This window comes from Chiloscyllium punctatum, chromosome 29 (assembly GCF_047496795.1).
Source record: "Chiloscyllium punctatum isolate Juve2018m chromosome 29, sChiPun1.3, whole genome shotgun sequence".
Lineage (NCBI taxonomy): Eukaryota > Metazoa > Chordata > Chondrichthyes > Orectolobiformes > Hemiscylliidae > Chiloscyllium > Chiloscyllium punctatum.
Genome location: NC_092767.1, coordinates 73,161,978 through 73,177,086, shown reverse-complemented (window position 1 = coordinate 73,177,086; position 15,109 = coordinate 73,161,978). Strand labels below are relative to the sequence as shown.

The window sequence follows — 15,109 nt, the reverse complement described above, 5'->3', positions numbered from 1 at the left end:
TCTTTGGAAGCACTAGCTTCTGAACTGAAACCAACAGGTCCATTCTAAAAGATGAGAGACTTAACAAACAATCCAGGTCTTTTTCAATATATAATTTCAGTTACATCCCATTGTAAACTTTTGCTATAAATCCTGTGTCTTACAATCTTACACTCCACAACCACCTGATGAAGGAGCAGCGCTCCAAAAGCTAATGCTTCCAAATAAAACTGTTGAACTATAACTTGGTGTTGTCATTTTTAACTTGGTGTGTACAGGGAGTGAAACGATGAGCTATTTCCTTACAGGCAAAAGTGAGGACTGCAGATGCTGGAGATAAGAGGCAAGATTGGAGTGGTGCTGAAAATGCACAGCAGGTCAGGCAGGTCAGGATCCTGATGAAGGTCTCCTGCCCGAAAAGTCGATTTTTCCTGTTCCTCGGATGCTGTGTGACCTGCTGTGTATTTCCAGCATCAATCTTGACTCTATTTCCTTGTATAGCTATGTAGCACACTTAGGAAGACTTTGAAACACAATAAGTTTTGTAAATTATTTTATAGGACAGGGGCATTGTTGGCCAGGGCAGCATTTGTTGGCCATGCCCAATAGCTCATGAACTGAGTAGCTTGTTCAGCCATTTCAGATGGCAGTTAAGAGCCAACCATATTGCTGTGGGTTGGAGTCACATGTAGGATGTCAAATTTCTTTCCCTAATTAAATCTAGTTGCCATTGTATACAAAATGAAAGGTGAAAGTGTTTTTTCTCCTATCCATCAAGTCCAACATAAAGTCTCTTGTAAATGGGACATGATAGTGTCCTTCTGCTGTTTTGTTTTACATTTATTGCTGATCTTCTTCACAGTCTACTTTAGCATACTTACCGTCCCTTACTCCTGCAACATTTATTTGAGTTTTTAACTTGTGTGAAAATAGATGGCCAAACTGCCAATGTAGTTTTCAGATAATTAACTTTTAATCTTTTAAATTCTTGATGCCTTGTCCTTTACGTTAGCAAACAAGTGAATTAAGTGGGCCTGATGGATTTCCAACAAGAACTAAAGATAGTTGTCATGGTCACCATTACTGAGACCAGATTTCTTTGCTGGACTGATATTAATTAGTTAAATTTAAATTCCACCAGCTGTTATGATGGGATTTGAACCGCTGGCCCTAGACCATTAGCCTGAGCCTCTGAATGTACGACTGTCTCCTCCCTGAGGGTCTTTGTTTCACACACAACTCCTCTACTCTCCTCATTGAGCACCTTTAGCCACTGTTATCCTTATTCTTTTCTGCCTCTTGAGTGCACCAAGCTGCCCCTGATAAAGCATCTATACCTCAAAGCTCTTGTGGTAACCAGTTCCACACACACTCGTTCTGGTAAGCAGATTACTCCTGAATTCCCTATTAGATTTATTAATGACCTTCTTGGGCCGTAGTTTTTGTCACCACCACACTGTGTGGTGCACTTACTGCAGGGGATAACAAGGCCACTCTTATTGTTGCCGGGAAATGAACTCATAAACTCCTTGAGTGCTCCTAATTGTGTCTCATCCCTCCTTACTGAGGTGGAATGTGCCTAGTGACTTCCATTGTTATTTCCTCTCTTCAGTTGGTAACTATTATCGTTGCAGCATTTGAACAGAAGTGGCCATTTGTTCGGCATCCTCACATTGACTGATCTTTTAGATTTTTTTTTCTCTCTCACTGTAATTTTATTTCTAAAGCACTTTCTGGGGTTAAGGGTCAACATGGAGCTAATGGTTTCAATTTCAAACTAAAAACCAAACCTAATTGAAACCTCTCGAGGGCACATGGGGTGTATGTTTCACAGCCGAAATAGGTTTCTAACCTTCTGGATGGCATAGTGTCAATGACATACTGATGACATAATGCACTGTATGAAGGAGGTGCATCTATGGGTGATGGAAGTGTGGAGGGTATTAAGAGAGAAGACCCCATCCCCATTTAATGTCCTGTGAAAGCATGTTGCAGACAATGGTAATGGTATTGAACTAATAATCCTAAACACTAGGTTACTGTTTTAGAGGAACACTGGATCAAATCCCACCAAATGGTAGATGGTCAAATTTGAAATCAATAAAAATCTTGAATAAAAGCTCATCAAATAGAGACCTTGTAACCAGTGTTAATTGTTGTAAAAACCTATTTAGTTCTGTTAATGCCATTTAGGGCTGTCCTTATCTGGTATGGTCCACATGTGACTTCGTACAGTGTGGAAAGCAGGCCATTCAGCCCATCGAGTTTACACTGACTCTCCGAACAGCATTGTATCAAGACCAGCCCCTACCCTGTAACCCTGCAATTCCCATGACTAATCCACATAGCCTGCACATCCCAAAATACCATGGGCAATTTAGCATGATCAATCCACCCTAACCTGCACACCTTTGGACTGTGGGAGGAAACTGGAGTATCTGGAAACTGGAGCATCTGGAGGAAACCCACACAGACACAGGGAGAGCATGCAAACTCCATTCAGACAACCACCCAGGGATGGAATTGAACCCAGGTCCCTGGTGCTGTGAGGCAGCAGTGCTAACCACTGAGTCACTGTGGTTGATTCCAAACTACTGTTGAATTAAGGATGGCTAATAACTGCTGGTCTGGCCAGCAACATTTGCATTAAAATCATTGGTGAGCGTCTCTCTTGTTATGGAGCTAACATTAGCAGATAATTTGGTCTTTATCACAATGTTGTTTTTAGGAAATGCTGTGCACAAATTCACAGCTACACATCCGTGGCTCACATCAAAAGTAGTTTTTTTTAAAGATTAGATTCCTTACAGTGTGAAAACAGGCCCTTTGGCCCAACCAGTCCACACCGACCCTCCGAAGAGAAACCCACCCAGACCCATTTCCCTCTGACTAGTGCACCTAACACTATGGGTAATTTAGCATGGCCAATTCACCTAACCTGCACATTTTTGAATTGTGGGAGGAAACTGGAGCACCCGGAGGAAACCCACGCAGACAAGGGGAGAATGTGCAAACTCCACACAGACAGTTGCCCAAGGCTGGAATCGAACCTGGGACCCTGGTGCTGTGAGGCAGCAGTGCTAGCCACTATGCCTCCCTTTAATTGGCTGTAAAATATTTTAAGGTGGGCAATGGCCCTGATAAGCGTAACATAAATGCGAGGCTGTCTTTTTTTTATTTATACATAACCCTGATATTTAAGTTAACCCACGCCATCAATAAAATGGACGCCGAATGTATTAGAAACTGTATAACATTCAGGGAATGCACTATAGAATAATTACGGTGAATCAACTCTATACCAGATGGCAGGTAAATGTGTGTCATAAGAACAGGTTTACAGATTGTCTCCAAGTAGCAGCAGCAGCAGTTTTAACCCAGAGTTGGCTTCATTATAAACTGTTCCTGCATTTACAGAACTGTAATGAATCCTTTAGAACATGTTGCATGGCTTGAGCAGAGAATGATTAAGTGCCTGAAAGTTCCAATTCATAGGATACCAACAGTGTGGAAGCAGGCCATTTGATCCATTGAGTCCACACCAACCCTCTGAAGAGCACCCCAAGCAGGCCCGCTCCCTATAACCTCGCATTTCCCAGAGCTAATCCACTTAGCCTGAACATCTCCGGACACTATGGGCAATTTCCCATGACTAGTCCACCCTGAACTGTACATCTTTGGACTGGGGTGGAAACTGGAGCACCCAGAGGAAATCCATGCAGACACGGGGAGAATGTGCAAACTCCACACAGACAGTCACCCTAGGGTGGGATGCTAAACCCCGAGTTAAAGAGATGCATTTTGTTTTAGACAATGTAAAGTGGTGAGGATTCCAGAGATTAGCAATATCCTGACTGGGAGATCGATCGTTCCTGGAATACACGTTGAGATTATTTAGAGTGCAGAATCAGGCCATTTGGTCCAACTGGTCTGTTTTTGTTGATTCTCAAATTACTGTCTTCTCTCTGCATTTCACTGTTTTCAACCAAGCCTTCCAATCCTTTCCCTGTCATGTGCTTGTCTAGCTTCTCCTCAAAGGCATAAATGTGATTCAACTCAACTACTCCCTGTGGGGACAGGTTCCACACTGTCTTTGCTGCTTGGATAAAGAAATTGGAAGGATTTAAAAGGGTTAAAGGAGCCATTGGAGTTTGGTAAGGATAGGGCAGTGACAGGGTAGGAGTGGGTTGAGTGGGATAATGGATATTTTATTGTTCTACCTTGGATGTCCCTGCAGATAGCGATGTGAGGCTGAAGCTTTTCACAGGAGCTTAGGCAGCCTATAGTTCCCAGTTGCTTTCTCCATGGCAATACCTCAACCAATCGGAGTTGACTTACCAAGAATCGGTACCCTATACTCCTGCAATATGTTTGAAATGTGGCATCCTTGTATGTGTCCTGATGATCACAAGAAGGAGAAACTTTGACAGCATAGTGTTCACAGCAAGACTCAAGTTTGTTTGACTAGGCAACATTATTCGGGAAATATGGGTTTGGAATGGATATGTTCCTATGTTAGTAATGCCAAAGGCCTTGAATAAGAGTTCAAATGCCACTGTGGTATTCAGTCCGGTTAATTACAGAGGAACCTTGATTATCCAAACGACATAGGCAGGGAGTATTTTCTTTGGATAATCGAAGTTTGGATAGCTGATCTGATGGCCGTGGGGAGCCATCTTGTTCGGATAATCTGAAATTCGGATAATCGACGTTCGGATAATGGAGGTACCTCTTTATATAACATGCTTTTCTTTCAGTCCAGATTAATCAGTGATGGTACCTATGAAACTACTGGATTGTCTTTAGAAACCCATCTGGTTTACTGTTGGCCTTTTGGGAATGGGGTTCTGCCATCTTTACCCTGTCTGGGCCTACATGTGACTCTAGACCCATGTTTCCACCTGATATGGCCAAGTAAACTGCTCTGTTCAAAACATGGGTAATAAATAGTGGCCGTAATATCTTGTTGACATTAAAGACTTAAAGAAATCCTGGATATTGAGAGAGCGGCACAATTTCTATTCCTGCATTTCTGTTCTTAACTCATTTAAAAGTAAATTGCAGTTGCTGGCCTTGGGAAGGCTCCAGATGGCCCTGGTGTTATGGCTTGTCAAAGGGAGTGGGGAGGGACAGGAGCAGGAGGAGGAGGAGATATTCACCGATGGCCTGACAAATAAGAGTGCTTTGAATGAGTTAACGAGTGCTCACATATATATAAAAAATACACAGACACAGACACACAGACACACACACACAGTGGAATCTGGAGTCAAAGACAGCACACTGCCGTGGGTGGAAGTCGAAAATTGATCTTTGAGTAGGTGCATTCTAAGCAACTGAAGCAGTTATCGTTGTGTGTCAGAGGTTGCTGGTGATTGTTGTGGTCTCCAATTTAAGAGAGTGCACCTTGAAGCGTTATTTATGGCAGCACTGTTAAGTTAGAGTGCCAACCTGTGTCACTGAGCTACAGGATTTGGGACTTTGTTTTTTGTCATTTCTCGTTCTATGAGTGGCTGGCTCCAGGTATTTGAAAAACGCCGACCTACCTTACCCACGAGAAGGCAGGGTAATAATCTCTGAATCGCTTTAAGGAGATTATGCTATCCATTATCCCTGGGCTAATTCAGTGCCTGGGCCGGAGCCAGTACTGGGAATAATGACGAAGCATCTTGACGCATTGTGGATGGAGGAAGAGAAATCTTGAGTTTTAAACTGCATTAATCGTGTGGAATAGAGGGTGGCCAGTGTGGGGATGTGGGCCCTGCTCGCTCATCAGCTGGTGGATTGAATGCTGCAGACAATATCAACATGACAGGTGAGAGGGTGCAAAGGTCACCTCCATCAATGGCCACTGTGTGGGTAAGGCGTTGCTGCTAATCTGTCAACTGAAGCTGGAGTGTGATCTGGTGGGAACCGTGAGCTGGTGGAATGCTTAATCTACTAGACAATGAGCGGAGGGTGTGATCTAACAGTGTGTAATCCAGTGAAGTAAGTGATCTAGTGGAGTGTACAATCGAATAGAGTGTATAAGCCAGTGAAATGAGTGATCTAGTGGATCTGGTGTCATTTAGTGGAGTGTGTGGTCTAACGGAGTGACAGATCTAGTGAATGTGTGTTATTGAGTGGAGTGTAAGACCTAACACAATGTGTAATCAGGTAGTATGAGTGATGTATGTGATCTACTAGAACATATGATCTAATGTTGCATAATCCGGTAGACTATGAGTTGTGGTGATGGAAGGGCTTTTGCCCGAAACGTATATTTTCCTGCTCCTCGGATGCTGCCTGACCTGCTGTACTTTTCCAGCACCACTATAATCTAAACTCTGGTTTCCAGCATCTGCAGTCCTCACTTTTTGCCTAAGGGTTGTGGTGGACTGTGAAATCCAATTGTGTGTAATCTAGTGGGATTAAGTGATCGAATGGATATTGGTGTGGGTGTGTGTGATCTAGCAGAGTGAACCATCTTACCGAGTGCAATCTAGTGTAGTACACGGTCTGCTGAAGCTTGTGATCCATTGGGAGTGTGATCTGCCAAACCCTATGGAATATGTGACCAATAGAGTGTGAAATCTGAGGGTGAATGATCTGTTGGAATGCACAATCGCTGTGGGAATGGCTCAAGAAGGCTGTCAATTTAGTAGAAATGCTCAAAAAGACTTGAAACATTTCTGTCCATCTCTAGAATGTGCTGATTCATGTCTTGGGAGCGATATAGTATGGAGGGGCAGTGCGATGGAGGTCAAAGGTTGACTCTCAGCTACTCTCCTGATAGTTTTACATGGAGATAAAGATTGAGTGAATTTAAAAACGAACTCCCTCTGTCAACTTGAAATGATAACTTCAGGTGAAAGAAACACCAGCAACAGAAAAGACAGATGAACATTTGCTGCACTACCATCAGAGCAGACAAAACTGGGAGATTAATGATCCCTTTAATATGACCAGACATTAAAATTGAGGATGGGAACTAAGAACAGGAATAAGTCAAATGTCAGATATATCATTGTGAAAGGAACAGCTAACGAGTTTAATAGCCAATGAACTTTATAAATCTGAAAAGCAGTGAACACATGGTTACGCTACTGGACAAGTAGTAATCCAGAGCCCACACTCATGATTCGGGTAGCCGTGAGTTCAAAACCCACCAGAGTGATTTGAGATTGAAACAAAAGTCTATAAAGACGCTTGGATTGTCATGAAAAATTCCAACCAGTTCATGGTTGTCTTTCTGTGAAGGAATGAGGCAGCCTCATTCCTGATGAAAGGCCTTTGCCCGAAACTTCAGTTTTCCTGCTTCTCGGATGCTGCCTGACCTGCTGTGCTTTTCCAGCACCACTCTAATCTGGACTCTGATCTCTAGCATCTGCAGTCCTCACTTTCGCCTTGCTGTGAAGGAAACTGCTGTCTATAAATGAATTGAATTAGCTTTATTGTCTCAAGTGTTCAGTAAATATTTGCGGAATTTCCCAGGGTTAGAGGGTTTGAGCTGTAGGGAGAGGCTGAGTAGGCTGGGGCTTTTTTCCCTGGAGAATAGGGGTGAGGGGTGACCTTATAGACATTTATCAAATCACGAGCGTAATAAATAGGGTGAATAGACAAGGTCTTTTCCCTGGAGTGGTGGAGTCCAGAACTAGAGGGCATAGGTTTAAGGTGAGAGGGGTAAGATTTAAAAGGAACCTAAAAGAAAACCTTTTCACACAGAGGGTGGTATGTGTATGGAATGAGCTACTAGAGAGGTAGTGGAGGCTGGTACAATAACAACATTTAAAAGGCATCTGGATGGGGATATGAATAGGAAGGGTTTAGAGGGATATGGGCCAAGTGCTGGCAAGTGGGACTAGATTAATTTAGGATTCCTGGTCGGCATGGATGAGTTGGACCAAAGGGTCTGTTTCTGTGTTGTACATCTTTATGATTCTATACCCTACGTACTCAAAAGAGTATAGTTAAAAGTTTACAATCACAGCATTACAGCACCATCTTAGGTACAAAGGTACAGGTAGTGAAAATCAAATTCTTCAGAAACAAAACAAATGTGAAAAGTAAAGTTAAAAAATCACACCACCACTAGGTTATAGTCCAATAGGTTTATTTGGAAGCACTAGCTTTCGGAGTGCTGCTCCTTCGTCAGGTAGCTAGTGGAGCAGGATCATAGGAAACAGAATTTATAGTAAATCCTGTACCACAACCAACTGATGAAGGAGTTGCGCTTCAAAAGCTAGTGCTTCCAAATAAACCTATAACCTGGTGCGGTGTGTGATTTTTAACTATGTCCACCCCGGTCCAACATTGGCTCCTTAAAATTGAGAAAAATAAAGAAATAAATCGTCCAGCATTGTAGGTAGTAGGAATAACTTAGACAAGTAATAAGTTCAGAATATCGGTCTTTCCAACCCAGTCCATACTGGCACCTGGCCTCAAGGGAGACCTCCATAGCCTGACCGCTGCCTGTGCCAGAACCACCAATGTAGGGGTCACCCTACTTGAGGCACTATTTCTCTGCTGCTGGGCTCCCTCCAGTCCCATAGCAACAGCCGGTGGGATTTGAACACAGATCCTCAGAGGATTAGTAACGTGAAAGAGCTAGCAATCCACTTTGCCTTTGTACCTAAGCAGGCCATTCAGCCCAACTACAGCACACTTGCCTCTCTGCTCCATTTGAGCTGCTTCCCAATGTGAGGCATTGTGCCCACTGAATTATTTTCCCAAGAAACGGGGCAGGGAGACACAGGGAGCAGCTGGAGACACAGACTCTGGCGGTGCTGCACTAAAAACTGGGGACAAGCGGGAGGTCAGCATCAGAGGAGTCAGAGATCTTGGAGGGTTGTAGGGCTGGAGCAGGTTGCTGAGACACAGAGGGGTGTATGGATTTGAAAACAAGAATGAGAATTTTAAAATTAAGCCTTCACCAGATAGTGAGGCAATTTAAATCACTGAGTGCAGAGTTATAAAGGGACTTGGCACGAGTGACAAGAGCAGAGTTTGGATATTAAAGGGTGGGTGGTGAACTGGGATAGTATTGGGATTGTTAAATCTAGAGGTAACACGAGGCACAGGTAGAGTCATAGAGATGTACAGCACGGAAACAGACCCTTCGGTCCAACTCGTCCATGCCGAGCAGATATTCAGAAAATCAATCTAGTCCCATTTGCCAGCACTTGGCCCATATCCCTCTAAACCCTTCCTATTCATATACCCATCCAGATGCCTTTTAATTGTTGTAATTGTACCAGCCTCCACCATTTCCTCTGGCAGCTCATTCCACACACGCACCACCCACTGTGTGAAAAAGTTACCTCTGAGGTCTCTTTTAAATCTTTCCCCTCTCACCTTTAACCTATGCCCTCTAGTTCTGGACCCACCCCCCCCCCACCCCGCCCAATGTAAACATGAAGTCTGCTGTTGTGGCATTTTTAGAGATGAATATCAGCTATCAATCTTCCAGTGTGTATCGGAGGCTTAGAGTCAGAGCTACATTGGAATTCTCTAAAGCCACGTTATTATCTTGCAGCATGGTGACTCCGTGGTTAGCAGTGCTGCCTCACAGCACCAGTGTCTCAGGTTCAATTCCAGCATTGAGTGACTGTGTGGAATTTGCATATTCTCCACTGTGGATGCGCTCCAATTTCCTCCCACAGTCCAAAGATGTGCAGGTTAGGTGAATTGGCCGTGCTAAATTGCCCATTGTGTTAGGTGTACTAATCAGAGGGAAATGGGTCTGGGTGGGTTACTCTTTGGAGGGTCAGTTTGGGCTGAAGGGCCTGTTTCCACACTGTAGGGAATCTAATCTTGCTGCAACCTAGCTTTTAATGTACATTTAAAAAATTCTTTCATGGCATGTGAGCATCATTGGCAAAGCCTGCATTTGTTGTCCAACTCTAAGAGACCATTTCAGAGGCTTGAATCACATGTAGGCCTTGACCAGCTAAGGACTGATGATTTCCTTCCCTCAAGGTTATGAGTGAAGCAGATGGGCTTTTACAATAATCAATGATGGTTTTATGCTCCCCATTGCTGAGGTTTTCTTTATATTCCAGATTAATTATGAATACTGAATTTAAAACCCTCCAGATGCCACATTGAGATTTGAACCCACATTCCCAGGGCATTACATTACTTGTCCAGTGACATTATACTATTGTGTGTACAGCATAGAAACAGGCCATTCAGCCCATCCAGTCCACATTTGTGCTGATACTCCATTTGAGCTGCTCCATTTGTTCATCTAAATCCATCATCATAAACCCCTCTCTCTCACTGGCATATAAAAAATGCAAAATGCAGCAGATGCTGGAAGCAAACACAAAGTGCTGAAGAAACTCAATATATCTGGCAGCATCTTTGGAGAGAGAGAGAGAGAAAAACAGAGCAAATGGTTCAAGTCCAGTATGACTCTTATTCAGAATTCAGAACACTTCTGGACGCAGTTCTGAAGAAGAATCATATCAGACGTGAAATGTTCACTCAGTTTCTCTCTCCACAGAGACTGTCAGACCTGCTGAGTTTCTCCAGTGCTTCCTGGCTTTGTTCCTTCATCTGTTTCTCTGAGTTCTCTTTAAACACATCCACACTGTTTGCTTCAATCATTTTCTGTGGGAATGGGTTTCACATTTGCCCCATTCTCTGGGTAAAAAAGTTTCTCCTCAGTTCTTGATTGGATTTCTCGATGACGAACTTGTATTGACAGCCTTCAATTATGTTCTTTCACAAGAAGGGGTAAAGTTGTCTCTGTCTCCAAAACCTTTCATCATCTGCTCATCCTGCAGTCTGTATCCTTCACGAGAAAAGATTCTGAGCCGTTCCTGAGGTGTACATCCATACCATAGAGTCATAGAGCATGGAAACAGGACCTTCGGTCCAACCAGTACATGCCAACCAGAATCCCAAACTAAATTAATCCAACTTGCCTGCTCCTGGCCCATATCCCTCCAAACCTTTCCTCTTCATGCACTTTCCAAATGTCTTTTAAATGTTGTACCCAAATCCACCCTTTCCTCAGGAAGTTCATTACACGCACTCTGTGTTTAAAAAAAATGCTTGTGTCTTTTTTAAATCTCTCTCATCTCACCTTAAAAATGTGCCCCCTACTTTTGACATCCCCCATCCTGGGGAAAAGACAGCTGCCATTAACTCTATCTCCACCCTTTATTATTTTATAAACTTCTGTACAGTTGTTGTGTTGCCATAGTCTTACCAGCCCATAGGGGCTGCTCTCCCATTAGAGAGCAAAGTGACTGGTGATGATTTAACCTGAGGGCTACCAGAGCTCAGGGTTGAGAAGGACAGTCCTTCATGGTCACCTCAAACTGGTGATGGGAATTGAACCCACGCTGTTGATATCACACTGCTCTGTAAACTGACAACCCAGCCGACTGAACTAAACCAATTCCTAACTTCTACGAGGTCATCTCTCAACCTTCTTTCTTGTAAATCTTAACCACATTTCTATGTCTTAGCCCATACTTGGGTCTGTTCTCCCACAGCGCATTCACCTGGATCTCTAAACTGATAGTTTAGTGACATTATCACTACGTCACTTTGTGCTAAACATGAGTTCGAGCTCAGGAAGAATAAATCTGTCATTTTGCATGGAGCTTTTTTTCTGCACTTGTCACAGATTCCAATGGAGTCATTAACAAGGACGGAAAGCACAAGCCCCGGTGCTGCCCCTGACCCCGGTGCTGCCCCTGACCCCAGTGCTGCCCCTGACCCCGGTGCTGCCCCCTCATACGTGCTCCTTGAGCACCGCAGCCCAACCCCTGACCCGGGCAGAGTGGCCTCAGCCCCTTAGCACAGTAGCCCCCCCCCCCACTTTGACCTGAGCATGGCCCTTTCCAATCCACACGGAGCACAACAATCCCTCTAAGGTCCTGAACCATTTATTGGGCCCCTAAAGTACCCACTTGTACCATAGAGTCAGAGATGTACAGCACAGAAACAGACCCTTCGGTCAACCCGTCCATGCTGAACAGATATCCTAACCTAATATGGTCCCATTTGCCAGCATCTGGCCCAGATCCCTCTAAACAGTTCCTATTCATATACCCATCCAAATGCCTTTTAAATGTTGTAATTGTAGACCCTGCTTCTGGTGTGGGAGTTTGCTTTGCACAGTTCTGTGCCTTAAAGCCGAGAATGTTTGGTTTACTAATGCCTAAATGAATCAACACATTTATTTATCACCTGTATTGATGTGAGGGCTATGTGACAGAGACAGATGTATTTGAACCCAGTGCCCTCTCTAGTCTCTGGCAGCAACTAATGAGATATAAAAGAGACCTAAGGGACAACTATTTCACACAGAGGGTGGTACATGTATGGATTGAGCTGCCAGAGGAAGTGGTGGAGGCTGGTACAATTACAACATTTAAGAGGCTTTTGGATGGGTATGTGAATAGGAAGGGTTTGGAGGGATATGGGCCAAGTGCTAGCAGGTGGGACTAGATTGGGTTGGGATATCTGGCCGGCATGGACGAGTTAGAGTGAAGGGTCTGTTTCCGTGCTGTACATCTCTATGACTCTACGACTCTTTATCTTTTCCAAATTACTGTTTTTGGCTGTACTCCTTCTGGGCACTTTAATAAACACACATGAAATGGCAGCCTGTGATCTAGATTTTCATCATGTTTGTTAAGAGCATGTCATAGCAGCTTGTCTCCCGCAGGAGGCAGCCTACAATTAGGATAGTATTAGAGTGAGCGATAGGTGGGGTTGCTGGCTCTTAACTTTGTCTCTATTTTCAGTTGATGCCACCAGACGTTACCAACAGATGGTGCAATTGCTACACTTCAGGAAGTGATTGGAATCTATTCATGTCCCCCACCCGCCTGGCTCTGTGTTCTTGGCTGTTAGTTTAAGTTGGTATTTTACATTTAGATTGATTGTCTCAAGTGTATAAAAATATTGTTTTCTCATGTGCCTTACACAGAGTGTAACCACGTTCCAACATACTTGCATCTTGAAACACTGAACATAATACAAGGTTTTACTGCAACAGAATCCATCTTCCCCTCTTCTTCATGTTCCTCCTCCACTGCTCCTTCAGCTGCTGCTTGACGTTGGTCAGAGTCTCTGTCACAGGCCCCAGGGTCTCCATAATGACCTCCACGGTCTCTGTAACAGTCTCCGGGGTCTCTGTAACAGGCTCTGGGGTCTTGGTAACAGCCTCCTGGGGTCTTGGTTACAGAGTCTGGGGTCTCGGTTACGGGGCTCTGGGGTCTCGGTTACGGGGCTCTGGAGTCTCGGTTACGGGGCTCTGGAGTCTCGGTTACGGGGCTCTGGGGTCTTGGTTATGGGGCTCTGGTGTCTCTGTAATGGGCTCTGGAGCCTCGGTTATGGGCTCTGGGGTCTCGGTTACAGGGCTCTGGGTCTTGGTTACGGGCTCTGGGGTCTCGGTTATGGGCTCTAGGGTCTCGGTTACAGGGCTCTGGGGTCTCGGTTACAGGCTCTGGGGTCTCGGTTATGGAGTTCTGGGGTCTTGGTTACGGGGCTCTGGGGTCTTGGTTACGGGGTTCTAGTGTCTCTGTAATGGGCTCTGGAGCCTCGGTTACGGGCTCTGGGGTCTCGGTTACAGGGCTCTGGGGTCTCGGTTACGGGCTCTGGAGTCTTGGTTAAAGGGCTCTGGGGTCTCCGTTATGGGGCTCTGGGGCCTCGGTTACGGGGCTCTGGGGCCTTGGTTGCGGGGCTCTGGGGTCTCGGTTACGGGGCTCTAGGGCCTCAGTTATGGGGCTCTGGGACCTTGGTTAAGGGGCTCTGGGGCCTCAGTTATGGGGCTCTGGGGCCTTGGTTACGGGGCTCTGGGGTCTCGGTTACGGGGCTCTGGGGCCTCAGTTATGGGGCTCTGGGGCCTTGGTTACGGGGCTCTGGGGTCTCGGTTACGGGGCTCTGGGGCCTCGGTTATGGGGCTCTGGGGCCTTGGTTACGGGGCTCTGGGGTCTCGGTTACGGGGCTCTGGGGCCTCGGTTACGGGGCTCTGGGGCCTCGGTTAAGGGGCTCTGGGGCCTCAGTTATGGGGCTCTGGGGCCTTGGTTACGGGGCTCTGGGGTCTCGGTTACGGGGCTCTGGGGTCTCGGTTACAGGGCTCTGGGTCTTGGTTACGGGCTCTGGGGTCTCGGTTATGGGCTCTAGGGTCTCGGTTACAGGGCTCTGGGGTCTCGGTTACAGGCTCTGGGGTCTCGGTTATGGAGTTCTGGGGTCTTGGTTATGGGGCTCTGGGGTCTTGGTTACGGGGTTCTAGTGTCTCTGTAATGGGCTCTGGAGCCTCGGTTACGGGCTCTGGGGTCTCGGTTACAGGGCTCTGGGGTCTCGGTTACGGGCTCTGGAGTCTTGGTTAAAGGGCTCTGGGGTCTCCGTTATGGGGCTCTGGGGCCTCGGTTATGGGCTCTGGGGTCTCGGTTACAGGGCTCTGGGTCTTGGTTACGGGCTCTGGGGCCTTGGTTACGGGGCTCTGGGGTCTCGGTTACGGGGCTCTGGGGCCTCGGTTAAGGGGCTCTGGGGCCTCAGTTATGGGGCTCTGGGGCCTTGGTTACGGGGCTCTGGGGTCTCGGTTACGGGGCTCTGGGGCCTCAGTTATGGGGCTCTGGGGCCTCAGTTATGGGGCTCTGGGGCCTTGGTTACGGGGCTCTGGGGTCTCGGTTACGGGGCTCTGGGGCCTCAGTTATGGGGCTCTGGGGCCTTGGTTACGGGGCTCTGGGGTATCGGTTACGGGGCTCTGGGGCCTCAGTTATGGGGCTCTGGGGCCTTGGTTACGGGGCTCTGGGGTCTCGGTTACGGGGCTCTGGGGCCTCAGTTATGGGGCTCTGGGGCCTTGGTTACGGGGCTCTGGCATATCGGTTACAGAGCTCTGGGGTCTTGGTTACGGGCTTTTGCTGCCTCCACTCCAGCGACCTCTGCATCTGAGCTGTAGCCATGGGCCTGGGATGTGTGTGTTCCATTAGGCAAAAATGAGGGCTGCAGATGCTGGAGATCAGAGTGGACAGTGTGGTGCTGGAAAAGCACAGCAGGTCAGGCAGCATCCGAGGAGCAGGAAAATTGATGTTTTGGGCAAAAGCCCTCATCAGCCACTCCTGAGTGGTGCTTTTCCAGCACTACTCTAATCTTGACATGTGTGTTTTCCATCCATCTTACT

At 46.2% G+C, this 15,109-nt stretch overlaps 1 protein-coding gene across 3 annotated transcripts in view; it reads left to right on the top strand.

The window, feature by feature from the left end:
- eml2 (EMAP like 2) overlaps positions 1-15,109 on the top strand; it is a 137,198-nt gene that overhangs the window by 18,789 nt on the left and 103,300 nt on the right. The window contains exon 1 of one of the 3 annotated variants that reach the window (XM_072549408.1): positions 5,569-5,794. The exons of 1 other annotated variant lie outside the window; for it this stretch is intronic. In XM_072549408.1, the coding sequence (XP_072405509.1) occupies positions 5,788-5,794 (7 nt within the window). In that variant the 5' untranslated portion in view covers positions 5,569-5,787. Of the gene's footprint in view, positions 1-5,568; positions 5,795-5,852; positions 5,968-15,109 lie in introns of those variants that run through there. One more of the 3 variants, XM_072549409.1, reaches the window with a different exon arrangement.